This window comes from Hyla sarda, chromosome 1 (assembly GCF_029499605.1).
Source record: "Hyla sarda isolate aHylSar1 chromosome 1, aHylSar1.hap1, whole genome shotgun sequence".
In the NCBI taxonomy this organism is placed as follows: Eukaryota; Metazoa; Chordata; class Amphibia; order Anura; family Hylidae; genus Hyla; species Hyla sarda.
The window spans coordinates 571,542,723-571,562,797 of record NC_079189.1 but is presented as its reverse complement, the minus strand read 5'-3'; the positions used below and the strand labels follow the sequence as shown (position 1 = coordinate 571,562,797).

The 20,075-nt window shown below is 42.5% G+C and overlaps 1 protein-coding gene across 3 annotated transcripts in view; it reads left to right on the top strand.

Moving 5' to 3' along the window:
- Window positions 1-20,075, top strand: part of SMAD2 (SMAD family member 2) — a 70,033-nt gene that overhangs the window by 32,477 nt on the left and 17,481 nt on the right. For 2 of the 3 annotated variants that reach the window (XM_056543695.1, XM_056543702.1), the window contains 3 exons: window positions 14,491-14,580; window positions 16,884-17,077; window positions 18,823-18,957. In XM_056543695.1, the coding sequence (XP_056399670.1) occupies window positions 14,491-14,580; window positions 16,884-17,077; window positions 18,823-18,957 (419 nt within the window). The remainder of the gene's footprint in view (window positions 1-14,490; window positions 14,581-16,883; window positions 17,078-18,822; window positions 18,958-20,075) is intronic. The other variant, XM_056543713.1, reaches the window with a different exon arrangement.

Below are 20,075 nucleotides of genomic sequence, written 5' to 3'. Positions count from 1 at the left end.
TTACAGTAAATTCAATTCGTCACGAACTTCTCGGCTCGGCAGTTGATGACTTATCCTGCATAAATTAGTTCAGCTTTCAGGTGCTCTGGTGGGCTGGAAAAGGTGGATACAGTCCTAGGAAAGAGTCTCCTAGGACTGTATCCACCTTGTCCAGCCCACCAGAGCACCTGAAAGCTGAACTCCTTTACGCAGGATAAATCATCAACTGCCGAGCCGAGAAGTTCGTGACGAATCGAATTTACTGTAAGTTCGCTCATCTCTACTGTCCTCCATTAAAGTGTACCTGTTTTTAACGAAAACTTATGATATAATATAGATAATAGTGTATGTATATCTGTAATATACATTGATTAAAACATTTGTATATTTTTGAATGTCCCTGCAGCTATTGCCTACATGTCTGAGTTGTTCCATTACATGAAGTGAGGGCAGGAGAAGCAGGGCTCTGTGCTGGCTCCTGGCTTGTCAATCATCCTCGTGTGAGCCGGGAGCTTGTTATAGGCCCTCAGGGCCCAGAGCCCTGCTTGTCCACCCTCACTTCATGTATTTGGACTCCTTACAGAGACACACAGACAGTAGCTGCAGGAACGAACATATACACATTTTATAACCAAGGTATATTACAAATGGATAATATAAATTATAACTGGTTCCAGAAACAGATTTGTAAATTAGTTCTATAAAAAAAAAATTATAATCTTAATCCTTCCAGTACTTATCAGCCGCTGTATACTACAGAGGAAGTTATATTATTTCTTTTGTCTGACCACAGTGCTCTCTGGTGACACCACTGTCCATGTCAGGAACTGTCCAGAGTAGCAGCAAATCCCCATAGCAAACCTCTCCTGCTCTGGACAGTTCCTGACATGGACAGAGGTGTCAGCAGAGAGCACTGTGGTCTGACAAAAAAAATTGTAATTTGCAAATCTGTAACTTTCTTGCACCAGTTGATAAAAAAAAAAAACAAATTCCACTGGAGTACCCCTTTAAGCCAGTGTAGTCAAACGTATGTCAAAGTACATTTGGCTTTGATTTATAAAAAAAAAAAATTCTCATATAAAAATAGTTCACACCACTTTTCTATACCACAAAAAAGACACTGCGGGGTCGTCTTGTATATATGATCACCTCTTTGCCTATAGAAGAAAACATTGAAGTATTTTGTGTGGTTTGCCCATAGGTGATAGCCTTTCATAGAGCATTAACCCCTTAAGGACTGCACTTTAGTTTTTTTTTTCCTCCTCAGCTTCTAAAAATCACTTTGTTTTTCACCTACAGACCCATATATGGGCTTGTTTTTTGGGCTACCATTTTTACTTTGTGATAAAATGATTGTCATTACAATCTACAGCGAAACAAAAACATTTTATATTTGTGGGACAAAATTGAAGAAAAATCAAATTTTTTGATTTTTGGTTACTTCTGTTTGTGCACCGTGCACGTTTCAGTAAAAATGACACCTTATGTTCTGTAGGTCCCTACAATTAAAATAATACCCAACTTATATAGGTTTGATTTTGTTTTACTTCTCTTAAAAATAAAAAAAAAATGATAACATTTTGCATGAAAATTCTCCTCCTCCGACCCCTATAACCTTTTTATTTTTCTGTATACGGGAATGTGTGAAGGCTCATTTGTTTTGCGCCGTGATCTGTAGTTTTTCTCAGTACCATTTTTGTTCTGATGGGACTTTATGATCGCTTTTTATACATTTTCTTTTTTAGGGTATACAAAGTGACCAAAAATATGCAATTTTGGACTTTGGAATTTTTTTTTACATATACACCATTGACCTTGCGCTTTAATTAACCTTATATTTTTATAGTACGGACATTTTATGCACACAGCAATACCACATGTTTTATTTTTGTTTTTTTTTATAGGAAAAGGGGGACTATTCAGAATTTTATTAGGGAAGTGGTTAATTCACATTTATTAACTTTTTTGTGACTATTACATGCAATCCTTGGATTGCATACACTGTTCAATGCTATTCCATAGTATAGTATTGATCAGTGTTATCGGTGCTCAATTGCTTCAGGCTGCTGAGGCTTCTGGGAGCATCAGAAGGCAGGGAAGGGCCCTCCCACTGTCCGCTCAGCTGAAAGGGACACTGCGATGGTCCCGATCAGCTCCGCTGAGCTCCATTGACAGTTTTTTTTTTTTTTTTCTATTTTAGATGCCACAATCAACTTTGATTTCGGCGTCTAAGGGGCTAATGCCAGGCATCACCACGATTGGTACTGTCTGGCATTAGACATAGGGCTCCTGAGCTCGCCTCATAGAAGAACGGGCACAGGGCGTACAGGTTTTCCCTGCGTCTTTGAGTTCAAGGGGTACTCCGCTTCTGGACATCTTATCTCCTATTAAAAGGATTTCCTGGCAGTCCCCGCGGGCGTTCAGAAAGCTGGGATCAGGCGGCCATTGGCATGAAGAGCGGCGACAGCAGTCACACCCCCTCCTATAGACATTAATGGAGTGGGTGTGGTGGGACGGCACAACCACAGCTGCCCGAGATCGTGAGGGGTCCCAGCGACCGAAGCCTCATCCCCCCACCCCTGCGATCAGACATCTTATCCCTTATCCTTCCTTTGCATAGGGGATACGATTTCCAGGGGCGGTGTACCCCTTTAAAAGGGTTTCCCTAATGTAAAGCAATGATGGTGTTCCGATGAGAAAATCTATCAATATCTTGTTTGTGATGATCCATCTGTTTGCTACAATGTCTATTTTGAGGGAATAAAACCTTTACATTAGGGTCACACTTGCATATTTTGCTGTGTATTTTCTGCTGCTGATTTTCCTACCGATTGACTTCAGCAGTAGCAGAAAATATGCAGCAAAATACGCTGCGAATGCTCTACTTGTTACCCTACTTAAGGGCACATTCACACACGATCTCTCACACAGTGATAATCCAGGGATTATACAGGATTCGAAAAACATGGCTGCTTTCTTCCAGATACAGCACAATCTTTGTCCTCAGGTTGTGTGTGGTATTGCAGTTCAGATACTTTTGAAGTGCATAAAGCGGAGTTGTATTACCAAAATGAGTTGTAATACCACACACAACCTGAGGACAGGTGTGGCGCTTTCTTTGCATGTTTCAACCCTGGATAACTCTCTTTAGGTTCTCTGCACAGCCCTGTAAGATACGTTTTTCAGCAGTGTCAGGAACATCTTCATTTGCTGTTTCTTGTTCCCCGTGACATGCCATAGAGACGCTCAGTGCTGTACGGAGGAGCTCCAGCATATGTGTGCGTGATTGGTCTCCGTTATAAGTGAATTAATGTCAGCATGTGGATGCAGCCTGTTGTCTGTTATTGTTCTTCTTTTGGTAATTGCTGTAACGGGTTATAGGATTTTTTTTTTTAATATTATATATATATATATAATATATATATTATATATTTATATATTATATATTTATATATTAGATATATATATATATAAATTATTTTTTTTTATTTTTTTTTTTAAATACTTGAATATGTGTAAATTGTAGAGATATAAATAGGTGTGTGTGGATATGGAGATATATATAATTTTTTTTATTGATTTTCCATACAGAACAGATCTGCTGCAGATCTATTGCTGTTATTATTTTTTTGCTGATTTAATAGCATACAATCTACAGCAGCCAGTGTGGTAAGTGTAGGCTGACTGTTACCTGGAGACGGTGCCACCATATTTTCTATAATAAAATTGCTAGAAAAAGGAAATAAAATGAACATTAGGGCCTGTTCACACTGAGAACTTCCGCCCACAATTTACACTTGAAAATTTCAGGTGGACTCCACTTTAAAGCAGACCCCTATTGCTGTCAATGGGATTCAGAGCAGAATTTATGAATCTACACTAAGAATTTTCCGCCAAAAAGAATGAGCATGTTTATTCTTTGACTGAATTCCTTGCCAACTCCATTGCTATTAGTAGTGACAGCGCAAGTCCACGTGGTCCTAGTGCCGGCAAAGTTTTATCCAGGTGGAACTTCTTAGTGTGAATAAACCTATCCCAGTTTCCACTTATTTTGGGCTTCACTTTTGTAAAAAAAAAAATTTTTTGTCTTATGATGTTCTGGACTTAAGAGCATAAAGGGGTTCTCTGCCCCTAGACCGCTTATAAGAAGTCTGATCACTGGGGGTCTGGCAGTCGGGACCTCTGCGATCTCCAGCCAGCACCTCGGTAATCCGGTGCACGGAGCGATCTTCACTTTAATGGCATTCCTCAAATTTTCAGAAAAATTTCAGTATCTGAGCATTTACCGTTTTTTTTCTCCGTATAAGACGCACTCTTTCTTCCCCAAAACTGGGGGGGAAAAGTCGGTGTGTCTTATACGGCGAATACACCCCTATCGCGGCGGTCCCTGCGGCCATCAACGGCCGGGACCCGCGGCTAATACAGGACATCACCGATCGCGGTAATGCCCTGTATTAACCCTTCAGACGCGGCGATCAAAGCTGACCGCCGCGTCTGAAGGGAAAGTGACACTAACCCGGCTGTTCAGTCGGGCTGTTCGGGACCGCCGCGACTTCACCGCGGCGGTCCCGAACAGCCCGACTGAATAGCCAGGTTAGTGCTTACAGGACACCGGGAGGGACCTTACCTGCCTCCTCGGTGTCTTCTCCGTTCAGGGATCCCCTGTATGGCCGGCGCTCTCCTTCCTCGTCATCACGTCGTCGCGTACGTGCGTCGGCGTGCGTAACGACGTGATGGTGGCGACGGAGAGCAAGGATACCCGGCCGGCAGCAGAGACGTTCCGGAGCGACGGGGACGCGGCGACAGCTATGGAGCGACATCCAGGGCAGCGGTGACGGGTCCGGAGCGGCGGGGACACGTGAGTATTACCTCCTCCTGCAGTGGTCTTCAATCTGCAGACCTCCAGATGTTGCAAAACTACAACTCCCAGCATGCCCGGACAGCCAACGGCTGTCCGGGCATGCTGGAAGTTGTAGTTTTGCAACATCTGGAGGTCCGCAGATTGAAGACCACTATTGGGTTCAAAATCTTTATTTTTTTTAGATTTCGCACCTATAAATTGGGTGCGTCTTATACGCCGGTGCGTCCTATAGGACGAAAAATACGGTATTTTCAATCTGTGGGCCCACCAGTTGCGACCCATGATTATACTAAAAGTTGCTGTATGGGGGTTGGGGTCAAACACCTTTCCCCAAACAAATGTAATTGTAGGATACCCCAATGACCTGTCTATTGGCTTGGCCAGCCGAAGAGTGAAGGATTGGATCATCAATGTCTGAGCGAATCTCTCCACGCAACATAATCTGATAAATAATATAATTTAGTGTTGTTAGTTTTATTACCTTTGGCCGGTCTCCGATAAACTGCAGTGTGTGCTGACTGTCTCCTCGTGCGTCCTACGTTTCGTAATAACGTCTATTAAATTATCTTTGTTTGCTTTGCGGCCTCTAAAATATTTTGATAAAAATTCCAGAGGTCAGAGCTCTGCTCCAGCAGGAGAAAGCACGGAAAGTATTATAAAGTTCCATGGCTACGTTGCGTTATCTCAGACTGTTTCGTCTTCGCGGTCACCTGTCCCCTAAACACAGGCTTTTTTATTAATATTGAACCGATGAATTGAATTCACAGTACAAGTCCAGGGATGTGGAAATCCTATCGCCCGACGCCCGGGACAAGTAGTTTGGGCGCCGGGCAGGTGAATTTTTTTTTTTTTTTATATAGATTTAGCCGTGTATCGGGCTAGCAGGGACAGACAGACGTCTCCCTTATTTTTCTTTAATGCCGGAGTGAGGCGCAGGAGCCGATGCAAGTCTGCACCTCACACCGGCGCTCAGGGTATATGGAGGTGGTGGTGGCAGCCCCCAGCTGATTTCAGTAGCCGGGGGCCGCTGCTCAGAGCCAAACTGTAATGGGGGGAAGCAGCGGCGGGTGTATGTATGTATGATGTGACTATGTATGATGTGTCTATGTATGATGTGTCGTGTCTATGTATAATATAGGGGGCAGTGGCCGGTGTATGTATGATATGTATATGTGTATGCATGTATGTTTTGTACAGGGGCGGACTGACAAGTGCTGCTGCCAGTTGTGCTAATTTTTTTTATTTATTATTAGTGGTTTCTGGCCCCCGCACTAAATTGCACCCCCAGAATCCCGCCCCCTTCATACTCACCCACCAACCAAGAGCCCCACGGATGCACGCAACCACGCCCGAACCAAAACTACAACTCCCAGCTAGTTGCACCATAACCTAATCTGTAGAACTATAAAGTGTAACATGCTGGGAGTTGTAGTTTTGGTTCGGGTCAGCTGCAGAGCCATAGGCTGCATCAGGGCATGCTGGGAGTTGTTGTTACTAACTCTAATTCCCAGTATTCCTTGACACAGCTCTGCCGCTGACACAAACCAAAACTACAACTCCCAGCATGTTACACAATAACCTTACTGTCCTACTATACAGTGCAACATGCTGTATCAGGGCATGCTGGGTGTTGTAGTTATCTAGTAACTAAATGCAACTTCCAGCATTTTCTGACACAAAAATTAGAGTAAATAAAAGGCAGCACATAAACTGGAGAAGCAGAACCCCCCCCCCCCCCCCACCAGTAACACAGCGGTGTTCGGTGTTTTCCAAGCAAAAGACTCCATATAAAAGTCCCTATCAAGACTATCAAGTATATATGTGAATAAGCCCCTTTCCTACTAAAAGTTCCGATAATAACAGATCTTGTCACACAAGATTACCCTCATCCCTCTATATGGAAAAATTGGTGTTTATAGGGGTCAGATGGGGGGGGGGGGCACAATTTTCTGTGGTTGCCTCGGGTGTAAAAGGAGCTACAGCTCTCCCACCGCTAATAGCCTGGCATGCTGCGATCACCGGGGCCGCTATTAAACCATTAGATCACCGCTGTCTAAGTTGACAGCAGTGTCTAAAGGGATCTTATATCCATCCCTGGTGGTCTAGTGGGGTGGATCGTACTATTTTGGTTGAAATTATTTTATCTACCAGGACAAGTGGATTTTCTTGAGGGACAAGTAGATTGTTTTCTGCTTTAGTCCCTTGGACAAGTAGTTTTTTTTATTTTTTATTTTATTTCCACACCCCTGAAGTCGTAATCTATGATGTTCTTTCCACTGCTGTTCAAAGCACTGAGCAGACCATACACAAGACTGTCCAAAAGATGGACGACTAATCGGTGTGCCACAAGTGTGGTGGTGTTTTTTTTGTATATGTTTTTTTTTTTTTTTAAGATATTAAGTAGGGCCCCACGGACACTAGGTTTCTGGCACAGTTTGCAGTAAAAACCTTTTTTACAGTACTTACCTACTACATCTATTTTTTTGTTGGTTTAGACAAAAGTTGTGTGGCCTAAATGAGGCAAAAAGGCATCAATGTTGACCAAAGCGAAGACCACAGTCTTCACATGCACCAGGTTTATCAAGCTTGAAAAGATGTGAACAAAGCCTTATAAGTGTATTTTTATTTGCATTACGCTCTTGGAGGCTGCATTCACACCACGATTCTTCAATACGGGGATCGGATCCATCCCGCATCTTTTTCATTTGACTTCATTTGGAGTCAATGACTTCAGTCGGCTAATTTTTTGCCCTGTATCTGGTTCTGTGACCCGTATCTGGTTCTGTGATATGGACTTCATTTGCCTTACTTCTCTGCCCAATCAGAGGGCAGCACCTACTCCTCTCTACTATGACTTACTGTCTGACACCTATCTGAAAGACATGCTACTCTCTCAACCAGGTGTAACATTCAGATGAGCGCCTACTCTTCGAGGGATCATTACCCCAAGCAAATTAAAACGCTACCCAGGAGAACTTAAAAAGCCTTCATCACAACAAAGAAAAGGCCAAATGCAAAAAACAAGATGTCTGTGGTCCTCTACCATCAGACATGGAGCCACCACTTTTTCCAGCTCAAAACAGGAGAATCTTTCCGAATCAAAGAACGTCTGACTTGTGAATCAAACTTTATCATCTACCTGATTGAGTGCAAATGCAACAAACAACCTCTCCACCTTAGACCGAACGGACATAGATCTAACATAAAGAACAACTTCCAGCTGCATGGACTTTCACGCCATTGGTCTGTGCCCCTACTAGGCAATACAAGACTTTTTTCTTTTTTATTGTTAGTAATCGGGTACTTCTAATAACCTTGGTTCTTTTTCTTTTACGCCAAGAAGATCTCCTCTCTACTCGCTGCTATGCCCTGAGAGTGAGGCTGGAATTCCAGTAAGGTTTTTTTTTTTTTTTGCAAAAACGCAGTGAAAAACGCCAATTTTCCCACACTGCGTTTTTTCAGCAAAAAACGCTGCGTCCAGATGTTAGCTGCAAGTCAATAGTAAACTGCAAAATGCCAGATCCACTTGGCGTTTTTCAGTTTGGCCTTTTTTTATAATCTTTTTGGCATTTTTGAGCAATTTTGGGCTCAGAGGCTGGATTTTCAAAACGCCCGACAAAACTTAGTTTGGCGTTTTTTGCCCTGAAATCGTGGCGTTTTCCTCCCATAGAAGTCTATGGGAGAGCAAAAACGCCAAGAAAAATTCTGTTTGTTTTAACTCTTGCGTTTTTTGCAGGCGGTTTTTATTCTTTTTTCGAATTTAGCAACATTAAAAAAAAAAAAAAAAAAATATAAAAAGAGACAGTAGTGAAAGAAAAAATTGTATCTAACGAAACTTATGTTTTTTATTTCAAAATTTTTAAACAGGGATCAATTTATGTGGGCGGGTAAAGCACTAAAAATATAGTCGACAATAATAAAAATGTAGTGTGTGTGTTTTTCACTTTTTTTTTTTTTTTTTTTTTTTTTTAAATATTTTTAGGTAGTACTACTAATCCCAACATGGAACACACTGTTCCATGATGGGAGTAGTACCTGTACTAATAGACAGATCGCCTATTGCGATCCTTCTGTATAATTTATAGATGCGGCCGCTCTTCTATGGTCCCCTGCACTGACGTGTATATACAACTATTCATATTTCCAGCAGAGAGCTGTGATTGGTCAGATAGTTCCAGCCAATCACAACTCTCTGTGGGATATATGAATAGGTGTATATATACGGCAGCACAGGGGACCATAGAAGAGCGGCCGCATCTATACATTATACCGGAGGATCACAGTGGGTGTCAGTAGTGATACCCACTGTTATGTGTTCTTAACTAAAAGTACTACTACTCCCAACATGGAGCACACTCTGCTTCATGCTGGGGGCTGTAGTACCTGCATTAATAGACCAATCCCAACAGGTGTCAGAAGTTAGGTGCAATCGGTCTATTAATGCAGGTACTACAGCTCCCAGCATGAAGCAGAGTGCGCTCCATGTTGGGATTGGACTACTTGCAGTTAAGGACACATCACAGCAGATGTCACTCCTGACACCCGCTGCGATCGTCCTGTCTATTGCAGAGATGGAGCGACTGTATACAGCACTCCCCATGTCTGCTCTGTACTCCGGCCAGTGATGTGAATAGAAGATCACTGATTCATATTTCCCTCAGAGCTGTGATTGGCTGCAACCATCCGGCCAATCACCACTCTGGGTGGGAAATATGAATCAGCGATGTTCTTTTCACATCACTGGCCGGAGTACAGTGCAGACATGGGCTATATTATGGGCGATCGCATCGGGTGTCAGTAGTGACTCCCGAGGCGATCTGTCTATTATTACAGGTACTACTACTCCCATCATGGAACAGTGTGTTCCATTCTGGGAGTAGTAGTACTACCTAAAAAAAAAAAAAAAAAAAAAATTTAATAAAAAAAAAGTTAAACACACACACACACTTTTTATTTATTAAAATTTCTTTACAAAAAAAATAAATTTTTAGTTAAATACATTTTTTTTAACATCCCTACTGCATCCTTTTAATTTTTTAATTTTTTTTTTTTGGTACCCAACTATTTTTGTACAAAAAAAACGCCAAAGGGGCCAAAAAAAGGCAAATTCCTCACAAAGGTAAAAATGCCAAAATGCAGGGAAAAACAGTGGCAGTTTTTCTGGCGTTTTTAAGCCAAAAAAATCGCAGGGCAAAAGCCTCAGTGGAATTCTAGCCTGATGGTGAAAGTGCACTCTGCTGTGGATGATTTACGCAGTACCATAGGGGGCTTGTTGGGCATGGTTAAAGGGGTACTCCACTGGCCAGCGTTCGTAAGTAAATGTTCTGAACGCTATTTCACGCTGCGGGGGTTGGCCACGCCCTTGTTACATCATGGCCACACACCCTCAATGCAAGTCTATGGGAGGGGGCAAAACAGCCGACATGCCCCCTCCCATAGATGTGCATTGATGGGGCATGGCCGTGATGTCACTAGGGGCGTGGCCGACCCCCCCCCCCCCCCCCACAGTGCGAAAACAGCGTTTGGGACATTTACTTCCAAACGCTGGCCAGCGTTTAATAATGCACTAACTTTGCAAGGTGCCTGTCTGCCTCCTCCAGAGTTTCCATGATAAGTCATGATCCTTTGGGACCCAGCGGCGTCGGATTTGCTTCAACCCATTTAGGGCTCCATTTTGGCCGAAAAGGTCAGAGCACCTTGAGGACTAATACAGCCGATCTACGTAAAAAAAATAATCTTGTTCTTTTTATAGTGTTGTATTAAAAAAATAATAATAATAATAATTTAGGACAGCTGTAAACCAAAAGGCATGATATATATTGTGTATATGTATGTGTATATGTATATATGTATATATATGTATATATGTATATATGTGTTATATATATATATATATATAGTGTGTTTTGTATTTATTAAACAAATGTCATTTTTCTTTATCCTTTCTTTGCTGTTTTTTTTTTTTTTTTTTACAGAACAAAAAAAGCTCCAAAAAGAATAAAGTGCGCTCGTTTTACCAGAAAAATGGTCTTCAAATTCTAGAGCAGTATTTCCCAAACAGTGTGCCTCCAGTTGTTGCTTTGCAGAACTACAACTCCCAGCATGCCCGGACAGCCTTTGGCTGTCCGGGCATGCTGGGAGTTGTAGTTTTGCAACAGCTGGAGGGACAGTGTTTGGGAAAGGCTGCTCTAGAGCAAGGGTGTCCAACCTGCAGTCCTCCAGCTGTAGATTTACAACATCTGCAGGTCCACATTTTGGAGACCACTGATTTGGAGCTTTTTTTTCTTATCATTTTTATGTACTATAAGTTAGCAAGTTTGTGTAAAAGAACGGAGGCGCCATTAGCCTTCAACTTTTGGCTCTTTATCCCTTGTGATTAGAGATGAGCGAACTTACAGTAAATGTGATTCGTCACAAACTTCTCGGCTCGGCAGTTGATGACTTATCCTGCATAAATTAGTTCAGCTTTCAGGTGCTCTGGTGGGCTGGAAAAGGTGGATACAGTCCTAGGAAAGAGTCTCCTAGGAATGTATCCACCTTTTCCAGCCCACGAGAGCACCTGAAAGCTTAACTAATTTATGCAGGATAAGTCATCAACTGCCGAGCCGAGAAGTTCGTGACGAATCGAATTTACTGTAAGCTCGCTCCTCTCTAGATAAGAGAAATAGGCCGGCCTGTGTCTGCTGCACGGACTGTACGGGTCTCCCTTACCCATTGGATACGTGCGTGGAGTTTATATAGGATGCATCCTATTTAATCTAGGCCACCGGATATAGAAGAAGATTATACTTAGACTTGGGCTACGTGGTAACAGGAGAGGAGACATCAGCGCTCGTGGGACCAAATAAGACCTTGTAGTTTGTGCATTCAGATTAAAGACACTGACATCAGGAGGAGCCGCTTACGTCTTCCGGCTGACACAGCCCTTACTCACAGATATTCACTTTTCTAATGGAGGAAACCACAAGTGAAAGGAAACGCTGATTGCTCAATCTTTTAGCCTTATGGATGCACTTCCTCTATTCATTTGATTTATTTTATTTATTTAAAGGAACGGTCAGCCTGTTCACCCACACTAAACCCAATACACTGGATTATAGTGTGGGGAACTGTCATTAAAACAAATTTTTGCTATTGTACTCCTTTATAAAAAATGAATAAAAAATCTTTCTAATTTTCTTTGTGTTTTAAAAAGCTGCCACTAGGTGTCTCCCTAGTTGTTCAGAGCACATTTCCCCCCCCCCCCCCCCATCTCTTGCACATACTTTGGTCTCCTGCTGGCCTGGTAGAAGTCCAAAATCAGGAAATGCAGTCTGGGGTGCTGAGGGGGATGTGTGCAGCCTTAACCAATCATAGCTCATCTCACACTGAACTGCTCTGGGCTGTGTTTAGCAGAGTGAGGGGGGAAGTTCTCCCCTGTATAGCTTCAGATGATGTCACGCCTGCTGGGGAACACCCCTTCCCAGTCTGAATCTGACTGAGCAGAAAATACAGAGCAATATCAAGGTAGAAAACTTACAATAAAAATAAAGGCAGAAGGTGGTTTATTATGATGGGGCAGTGACCTGGGAGGATTAAACATTTTTACAAGGTCATGACAGGTACTCTTTAAATGTGTCCAGTATGTCCTATCCTCTAAATTTAGTGAATCGCGCACAGTGGGTGGGGCTCCACCCACTCAATTTTACATATTCATTGTCTGTGACTCCACTTCCCTAGGATGTTGAGTCGCAATGAATATGTAGGTAGAGCCCCACCCACTGTGCGCTTTTCCCTGAATTTAGCAGAGGATCTTCTGGGGGACGTATCGCAGGACCTGCTGGACATATTTAAGTAAGTGACCCCTCGTTGGACTCCTGTTTACCCCCCCCCCCCCCCAAATAGACTCTCATCAAGGTGGCATGGCCTGACATCACGGGGGGGGCTGGCCAACCCCCACAGTGCGCGGTGTTCAGAATTATATGTGCCGAATGCAGCTGGTACTCCACTGGAAAACATTAATATACATTTTTTTAAATCAACTGGTGCCAGAAAATTAAACAAATATTTGTAAATCCTTTCTATTTAAAAATCTTAATCCTTCCATTACTTATCAACTGATGTATACTACAGAGGAAATTTTTTTCTTTTTGAATTTTCTTACTGCCTGACCACAGTGCTCTCTGCTGACACCTCTCAGGAACTGTCCGGAGCAGGAGAGGTTTGCTATGGGGATTTGCTCCTACTCTGGACAGTTCCTGACATGGACAGAGGTGTCAGCAGAGAGCACTGTGGTCAGACAGAAAGGAAATTCAAAAAGAAAAAAAATGTCCTCTGTAGTATACATCAGTTGATAAGTAATGGAAGGATTAAGATTTTTAAATAGAAAGGATTTACAAATATTTGTTTAATTTTCTGGCACCAGTTGATTTAAAAAAATGTATATTAATGTTTTCCAGTGGAGTACCAGCTGCATTCGGAATATATAATTCTGAACACTGCACACTGTGGGGGATGGCCAGGCCCCCTCGTGACGATGCAAGTCTATTTGGGGGGGGGGGGGGGGGGCTTCACACCCCCTTCCGAGGAAAAAAAAAAGCTGCATCCTTAAGGGGGTTAAGACAATGTCCACACCAAGTACACAGGTCACCTGTATAAATAAAATAATTAAAGGAACTGTCAGCCCATTCATCCACGCTAAACCCAATACACTGGGTTATAGTGTGGGTAAATAGGAGTCCAGTAAGTACTGGAAGGATTGGAATTTTTTAATAGAAGTAATTTACAAATCTGTTTAACTTTCTGGCACCAGTTGATTTAAAAGAAAATGGTTTCCAGTGGAGTACCCCTTTTAAAGGGGTTATCCAGGAAACCAGGGCTCGTTTATCCAAAAACAGCGTCATTCCTGTCCTTAAGGTTGTGTGTGGTATTGCAGCTCAGTTCCATTGAAGTGAATGGAGACATGTTGTAATTCCGCACACAAACCGACAGCCAGAGGCACCAGAGGCATAGAAGAGACTATAACTGATCGGTGAGGTGTCATAACCTGGCACTGTTTTGCACAGTTGCGGTGCTGGAAGCCTCCAGCTTAAATTGTGTGGGAGCCTCAGTACCCTGGCACCACCACTATACTATGTACGGAGTTTTGTTTATAGGCAGCAGCTGCTGTGTATTTTTTATTTGTTTCTGCAGTTAGTCAGGGGGTTGGCAGGTGTAAATAATTTGATATACTTGTACGTTCCATTATGATAACCGGTATGCAAGGTCTGATACTGTGTAGTCAATGATGCAATCCTTCTGCAGTACCATCAGTCGCTCTGTGCCGTTCCCATTGTTGTTACTTGATGCCATGACTTGTGTGTCAATCATGTTCCGCTCACTTTCGGATGGGGGGGGGGGGGGGTTGTGTAAAGTCCTCCAAGCTGCGTTGTGATCTCCATCCAGTCTCCGCTATTCTGTGTGTTTTCAGCTTTCCACATTGTCATAGCTTCTACCTCCGATCACTTCTTCCATTTAACCCCTTCCTTTACACTAACGATGCCATTCTTCTGTATCTTTATATGTGAAGGAAGTGTTCTGTACATTTTCTCCATGTTTTGACCTCATGGTATATCAAGTAACCATGCTTCCATTGTTCACATCAATTTTTGTTTTTTCGATTTATTGCACAGCACTTGCTCTGAAATTTGGGGACTGAGTACACCAAATACCATAGATCAGTGGGATACCACAGCCCTTTACAGCTTCTCTGAACAAACCAGGTGAATATTTTGCACTCTGTCGCATAGAGCTCTGGGAGGGGGGAGAGGTTCTAGACGTGTATAGCAGGGTATGCTTCTTCTGAAATCAGTTTACAAAATACATTCTGGATGTTAATTTTTATTTTATTATTTTTATCTTCGTGTTTTCTTTTGTTTGTTTTTTACCTTTTTTAGCTGATGTTTTGACCAACGAAATCGGATTTTGAAGTGGACCTGTTGGTCGGTCATGGCAGAAGTAGCCACTTTTGTTGGTTGCAAACGTTAACCTGTCTGGGGGAACTGCAGGTGTCACAAAGGGTTAATTCTTCTGTGATGATGCATATTTCTTGACAGGGTTATCCGGAAAATGGATTCCCTTCTGCCCTACTGGACAACATGTACATTTTAAACCTTTTCACCTCAAGTATTGCACAAATGGATCCCTAGTATAGTCCTAGAGCTTAATATTCAACCCATCATTCCACGGTTCTTTTCTCAGCTATTTTGTATTGGTTGAGGAGCAAGAGAATTTACCTTCCAGTTCTACGCTTCAAGCAATACTAGATATTTATTGCTTTATTTTATTTTATTTTTTTTGGTCATTTCTTATTTTGTTCATTTCATAACCATTTACATCTGCATTTGTGTATGTACATTTGCAGTTATTCTTCATGGTCTTATTGTGCGAAAAGCAAGCGGTAGGGGGCAGCAAAAGTTATGTTCACTATTAAACATCATTTTATAGTAGAAGGTTACAAGATACTTAAACATTTGAGTCACTTTGAAAGTACATTATAGAACGCAACTTGTACAGTATAAGTAATGTATATACACAGTGACCTCACCAGCAGAATAGTGAGTGCAGCTCTGGAGTATAATACAGGATATAACTCAGGATCAGTACAGGATAAGTAATGTAATGTATGTACACAGTGACCTCACCAGCAGAATAGTGAGTACAGCTCTGGAGTATAATACAGGATATAACTCAGGATCAGTACAGGATAAGTAATGTAATGTATGTACACAGTGACTCCACCAGCAGAATAGTGAGTACAGCTCTGGAGTATAATACAGGATATAACTCAGGATCAGTACAGGATAAGTAATGTAATGTATGTACACAGTGACTCCACCAGCAGAATAGTGAGTACAGCTCTGGAGTATAATACAGGATATAACTCAGGATCAGTACAGGATAAGTAATGTAATGTATGTACACAGTGACCTCACCAGCAGAATAGTGAGTACAGCTCTGGAGTATAATACAGGATATAACTCAGGATCAGTACAGGATAAGTAATGTAATATATATACACAGTGACCCCACCAGCAGAATAGTGAGTGCAGCTCTGGAGTATAATACAGGATATAACTCAGGATCAGTACAGGATAAGTAATATATGTACACAGTGACCCCACCAGCAGAATAGTGAGTACAGCTCTGGAGTATAATACAGGATATAACTCAGGATCAGTACAGGATAAGTAATGTAATGTATGTACACAGTGACCTCACCAGCAGAATAGTGAGTGCAGCTCTGGAGTATAATACAGGATATAACTCAGGATCAGTACAGGATAAGTAATATATGTATTTAAAAGTGACTTAAACTTTTTATGTAGATTGATTTATTCCATATATAAAATGATGTTCAGTAGTGGACCTGCTTTAAATTGGGCATAATATATGTTACTTAGACTGCTTTTATTTTGCCACGCTTCTCCTTAATGCATCTTGCGGCTTGTAGTGTCTGCTTTTATACTAGTTGGTCTTCTCCTGAGTGTGGGTAACTATTAGTGTAGAACAGATAGGGGGCGCTATAGGTTCAGTCCTGATTTTCTTTTTAGAATGGTTCTGCTGTGCAATATGCCGCCTCCTGTATACATTAGGATACATGTCAGTTTCTCGCTTTTATGGCTTTCGCTTATGTTTTTGCTCTTTTTTTCCAGCGCTGCTGTTGCTGTCTTTGTGTTTGCATGATGATCTAGCATCCGTTTTGCTGCAGCTTCTCTCTACGCTTGGTTATAAACTCAGCTGCTACAGTCTCTCGAGTGTATCTTCATTTTATTTCTCTACCTCTCAACTAATTGTCTTTTTGCCAGGTGTATGTGCTGTGTGTCAGTGGCGGGTACATACATCCACAGCCCTGTATCTCCTCGTCTCGGTGAATGCTGAAGTAGCTCCTGCTTTCTCTGTGTGCTTTCTGCCGTATTCTTCCATCTTCTCCTCTTGCTTCAGTGTTTTGTACATGTAATGTCATTGAATAATTTAACGTTTATTTTTTTTTTCTCTCCCTAATATCCATTCTTGCTTTGCCCAGGTCTCTAGATGGCCGCCTTCAAGTGTCTCACCGCAAAGGGTTACCACATGTTATTTACTGTCGTCTCTGGCGCTGGCCAGATCTCCATAGTCATCATGAACTGAAGGCCATCGAAAATTGTGAATATGCTTTTAATCTTAAGAAAGACGAAGTTTGTGTCAACCCTTATCACTATCAGAGGGTGGAGACTCCAGGTAAGTCTTTACGCTTGTGTTTGATCATTTTCAACAATTAAACGTAAAATAATAACTTCCCCGAAATGTTCCCAAAAATGACCGCTGCTGAAAACCATCCTAATCCACTGTAAGGGTGTATTCACACATACAGTATCCTGGGCATGATTGAGCCTGCAGATTTGATGCTGTATTCAGTTGATTTAATTTACATTGACATTCTGCGCATTAAATATGCCGAGAATATTGTACAGGTGAATACACCCTATGGGTATTGTCACATGTAGCGCACCCTCAGCGTATTTTACGTTGCAGTGCGCCAACGCAAGAACCAGCTACCTGTTGCGGCTGGGTAGTTCTGTGTATCTGCTCATAGCTACAGATTTCCCTCTGTAGACACGTTGCCTGCTTGTAGCAGATGCGCATCGGTAAATACGCCGCTATGAGCGGACAAGCAGAGCTACCCAGCCGCAGCCTAGAGTTCATTCTTGTGACTAAAATTGGCACCTCTGCAGAGTGACATTCTCTGCGGATGCCCTCTGTGTGACTTTACCCTAACGGTATATTCACACGGGGGAATTCTGCATGCGGATTCTGCATCAAATTAAAGCCCAATAGACTTCAATGGGATTCTGCATGGATTCCTCACGGAATCCGTGCAAAATCCTCACAAGCCAGAAACCACCAAAATGAATGCGGACACCGAATTGGTGCCAATGTGCGGAAATTCTGCTGTGTGAATAGACCCGAAGGGTGTATTTGCATGTACAGTATCCTAAGTGTTTTTGAAACTGCTTATTATAATAGAAGCGAAATTATTTATTATAGCATTAAATATGTGCAGGATACTGTACATGTCAATTCACCCTAAACATTTATTTTTATTTTTTTAGAACTCTGTTCTGAGGCTTGCTGTACCAAAACTGTAGGGGTGCACACTCAGACTTTTTTTATTTTTATTCCACTGCCGTAGCCTCATACGGTGTTCAATGGGATTCTGCTGCATCGTGCACACTGCTGAATTTGCACAGAAGAAAATTCAGTCACGACCCCTGCCCAAAGCTGGGGCTGCCACGTCCCTTCCATATATCTTTATGGGAGAGCAGTTTGGCTATCTTTGGCTCACCCATAGAGATGTGTGGAGGGGGCGTGGCGGCCCCAGCTTCAGGAGGGGGTCATGACGTGGCGTTCCAGGGGAGAGCTGGGGCTCCATACAGGAGATTGCGGGGTGGGAGGTTTTGGTCCAGCGCTCGGACCCCCCTCAATTAAAAACTCGTCCCCCTGAGATATCCTTTAAGGCAGTGTTTTCCAACCAGGGTGCCTCTAGATGTGACACAAATACAACTCCTGTCCCAGCATTCTGGGAGTTGTAGTTTTGTCACATCTAGAGGCACCCTGGTTGGAAAACACTGCCTTAAAGAAGGGGTACTCTGCATCTAGACATCTTATGTCCTATCCAAAGGATAGGGGATAAGATGTCTTATCGTGACTCCATGCTGCTGCATTTCTGTCTAGGGGCGGAGTACCCCTTTAAGTGCTCTTCTTGTGACCCAACTGTATAAACAACCCCCCCACCATGGACATGACTGTTCGGGTCCGCAAACCCTTCATGTTTTCTGCTCATAAACTATATGTATGGGCAGCGTTTGTGTTATGCGGTGCTCTGTTTCATAAGGTTGGGTGATGTTTTCTATTATTGCTATGTACAGAAGGTGCACCCTCCTTGTACATTGTAACTGAATCTCCTCCTCCTCCTCCTCCTGTAGTCTTACCGCCTGTACTGGTCCCACGGCACACAGAGATATTAACAGAACTTCCTCCGCTCGATGACTACACGCATTCCATTCCGGAGAACACTAACTTTCCAGCAGGAATCGAACCCCAGAGCAACTATATACCTGGTGAGCTCATGAGTTTGTTTTCAATGTACAGTTCGATCGCAGTACTTTTAACCTATTCCTACCCCTTCCTTTTAATAATAATTTTTGGGGAGTGTTTAGTTCCCACACTACTGTGTGGGAAGAGGTGTAAACTGTAACAACTGGGCTCAGATAACTCTTAATTCTGGCCGTATAACCTATTAGATGTTGCGTTCAATAGCAAGCGAATCGCCTTACTGGTTTTACAGATGCAAGGATTCAAAGGGGTATTCCAGGAAAAAACTTTTATTTTTTATCAACTGGCTCCAGAAAGTTAAACAGATTTGTAAATTACTTTTATAAAAAAAAAAAATCATCCTTCCAGTAGTTATCAGCTGCTGAAGTTGAGTTCTTTTCTTTCTGACATCAGTGCTCACTGCTGACACCTCTGTCTGTCTCAGAAACTGTCTGAAGCGTTAGAGGTTTGCTATGGGGATTTGCTCCTACTCTGGACAGTTCCTGAGACAAGCAGAGGTGTCAGCAGAGAGCACTGTGGTCAGACAGAAAAGAACTACACAACTTCAGTAGCTGATGAGTACTGGAAGGATTAAGATTTTTTTTAATAGAAATAATTTACAAATCTGTTTAACGTTCTGAAACAAGTTGATATAAACATTTTTTTTTCCTGGGATACCCCTTAAACCCCTTCCCAGCCCAGGACGGGGCCCCGCGTTATAGCGGCTCGGGCCCGGCACCTAGCAACGGCGTCGCTAATAGCACGCGACACTGATCGCGGTGCCGTGCACTATTAACTCTTTAGACGCGGCGTTCAAAGTTGATCGCCGCGTCTATAGTGAAAGCTAATAAGTGACAGTTTAACTCAGTGGGCTGCTCGGGACCTCTGCAGCGAAATTGCGGTGTCCTGAACAGCTGGAGGACACGAGGAGGTGCCTTACCTTCCTCTTCAGTGTCCGATCACCGAATGACTGCTCAGTGCCTGAGATCCCGGTATGAGCAGTCAAGCGGCAGAATCATTGATCAGTGCTATGCTATGGCATAGCAGTGAACAGTATGAGAGATCAATGGACTGCATGTTATAGTCCCCTATGGGGCTATAACATTGCGGAAAAAAAAAGTTAATAAAGATAATTTAACCCCTT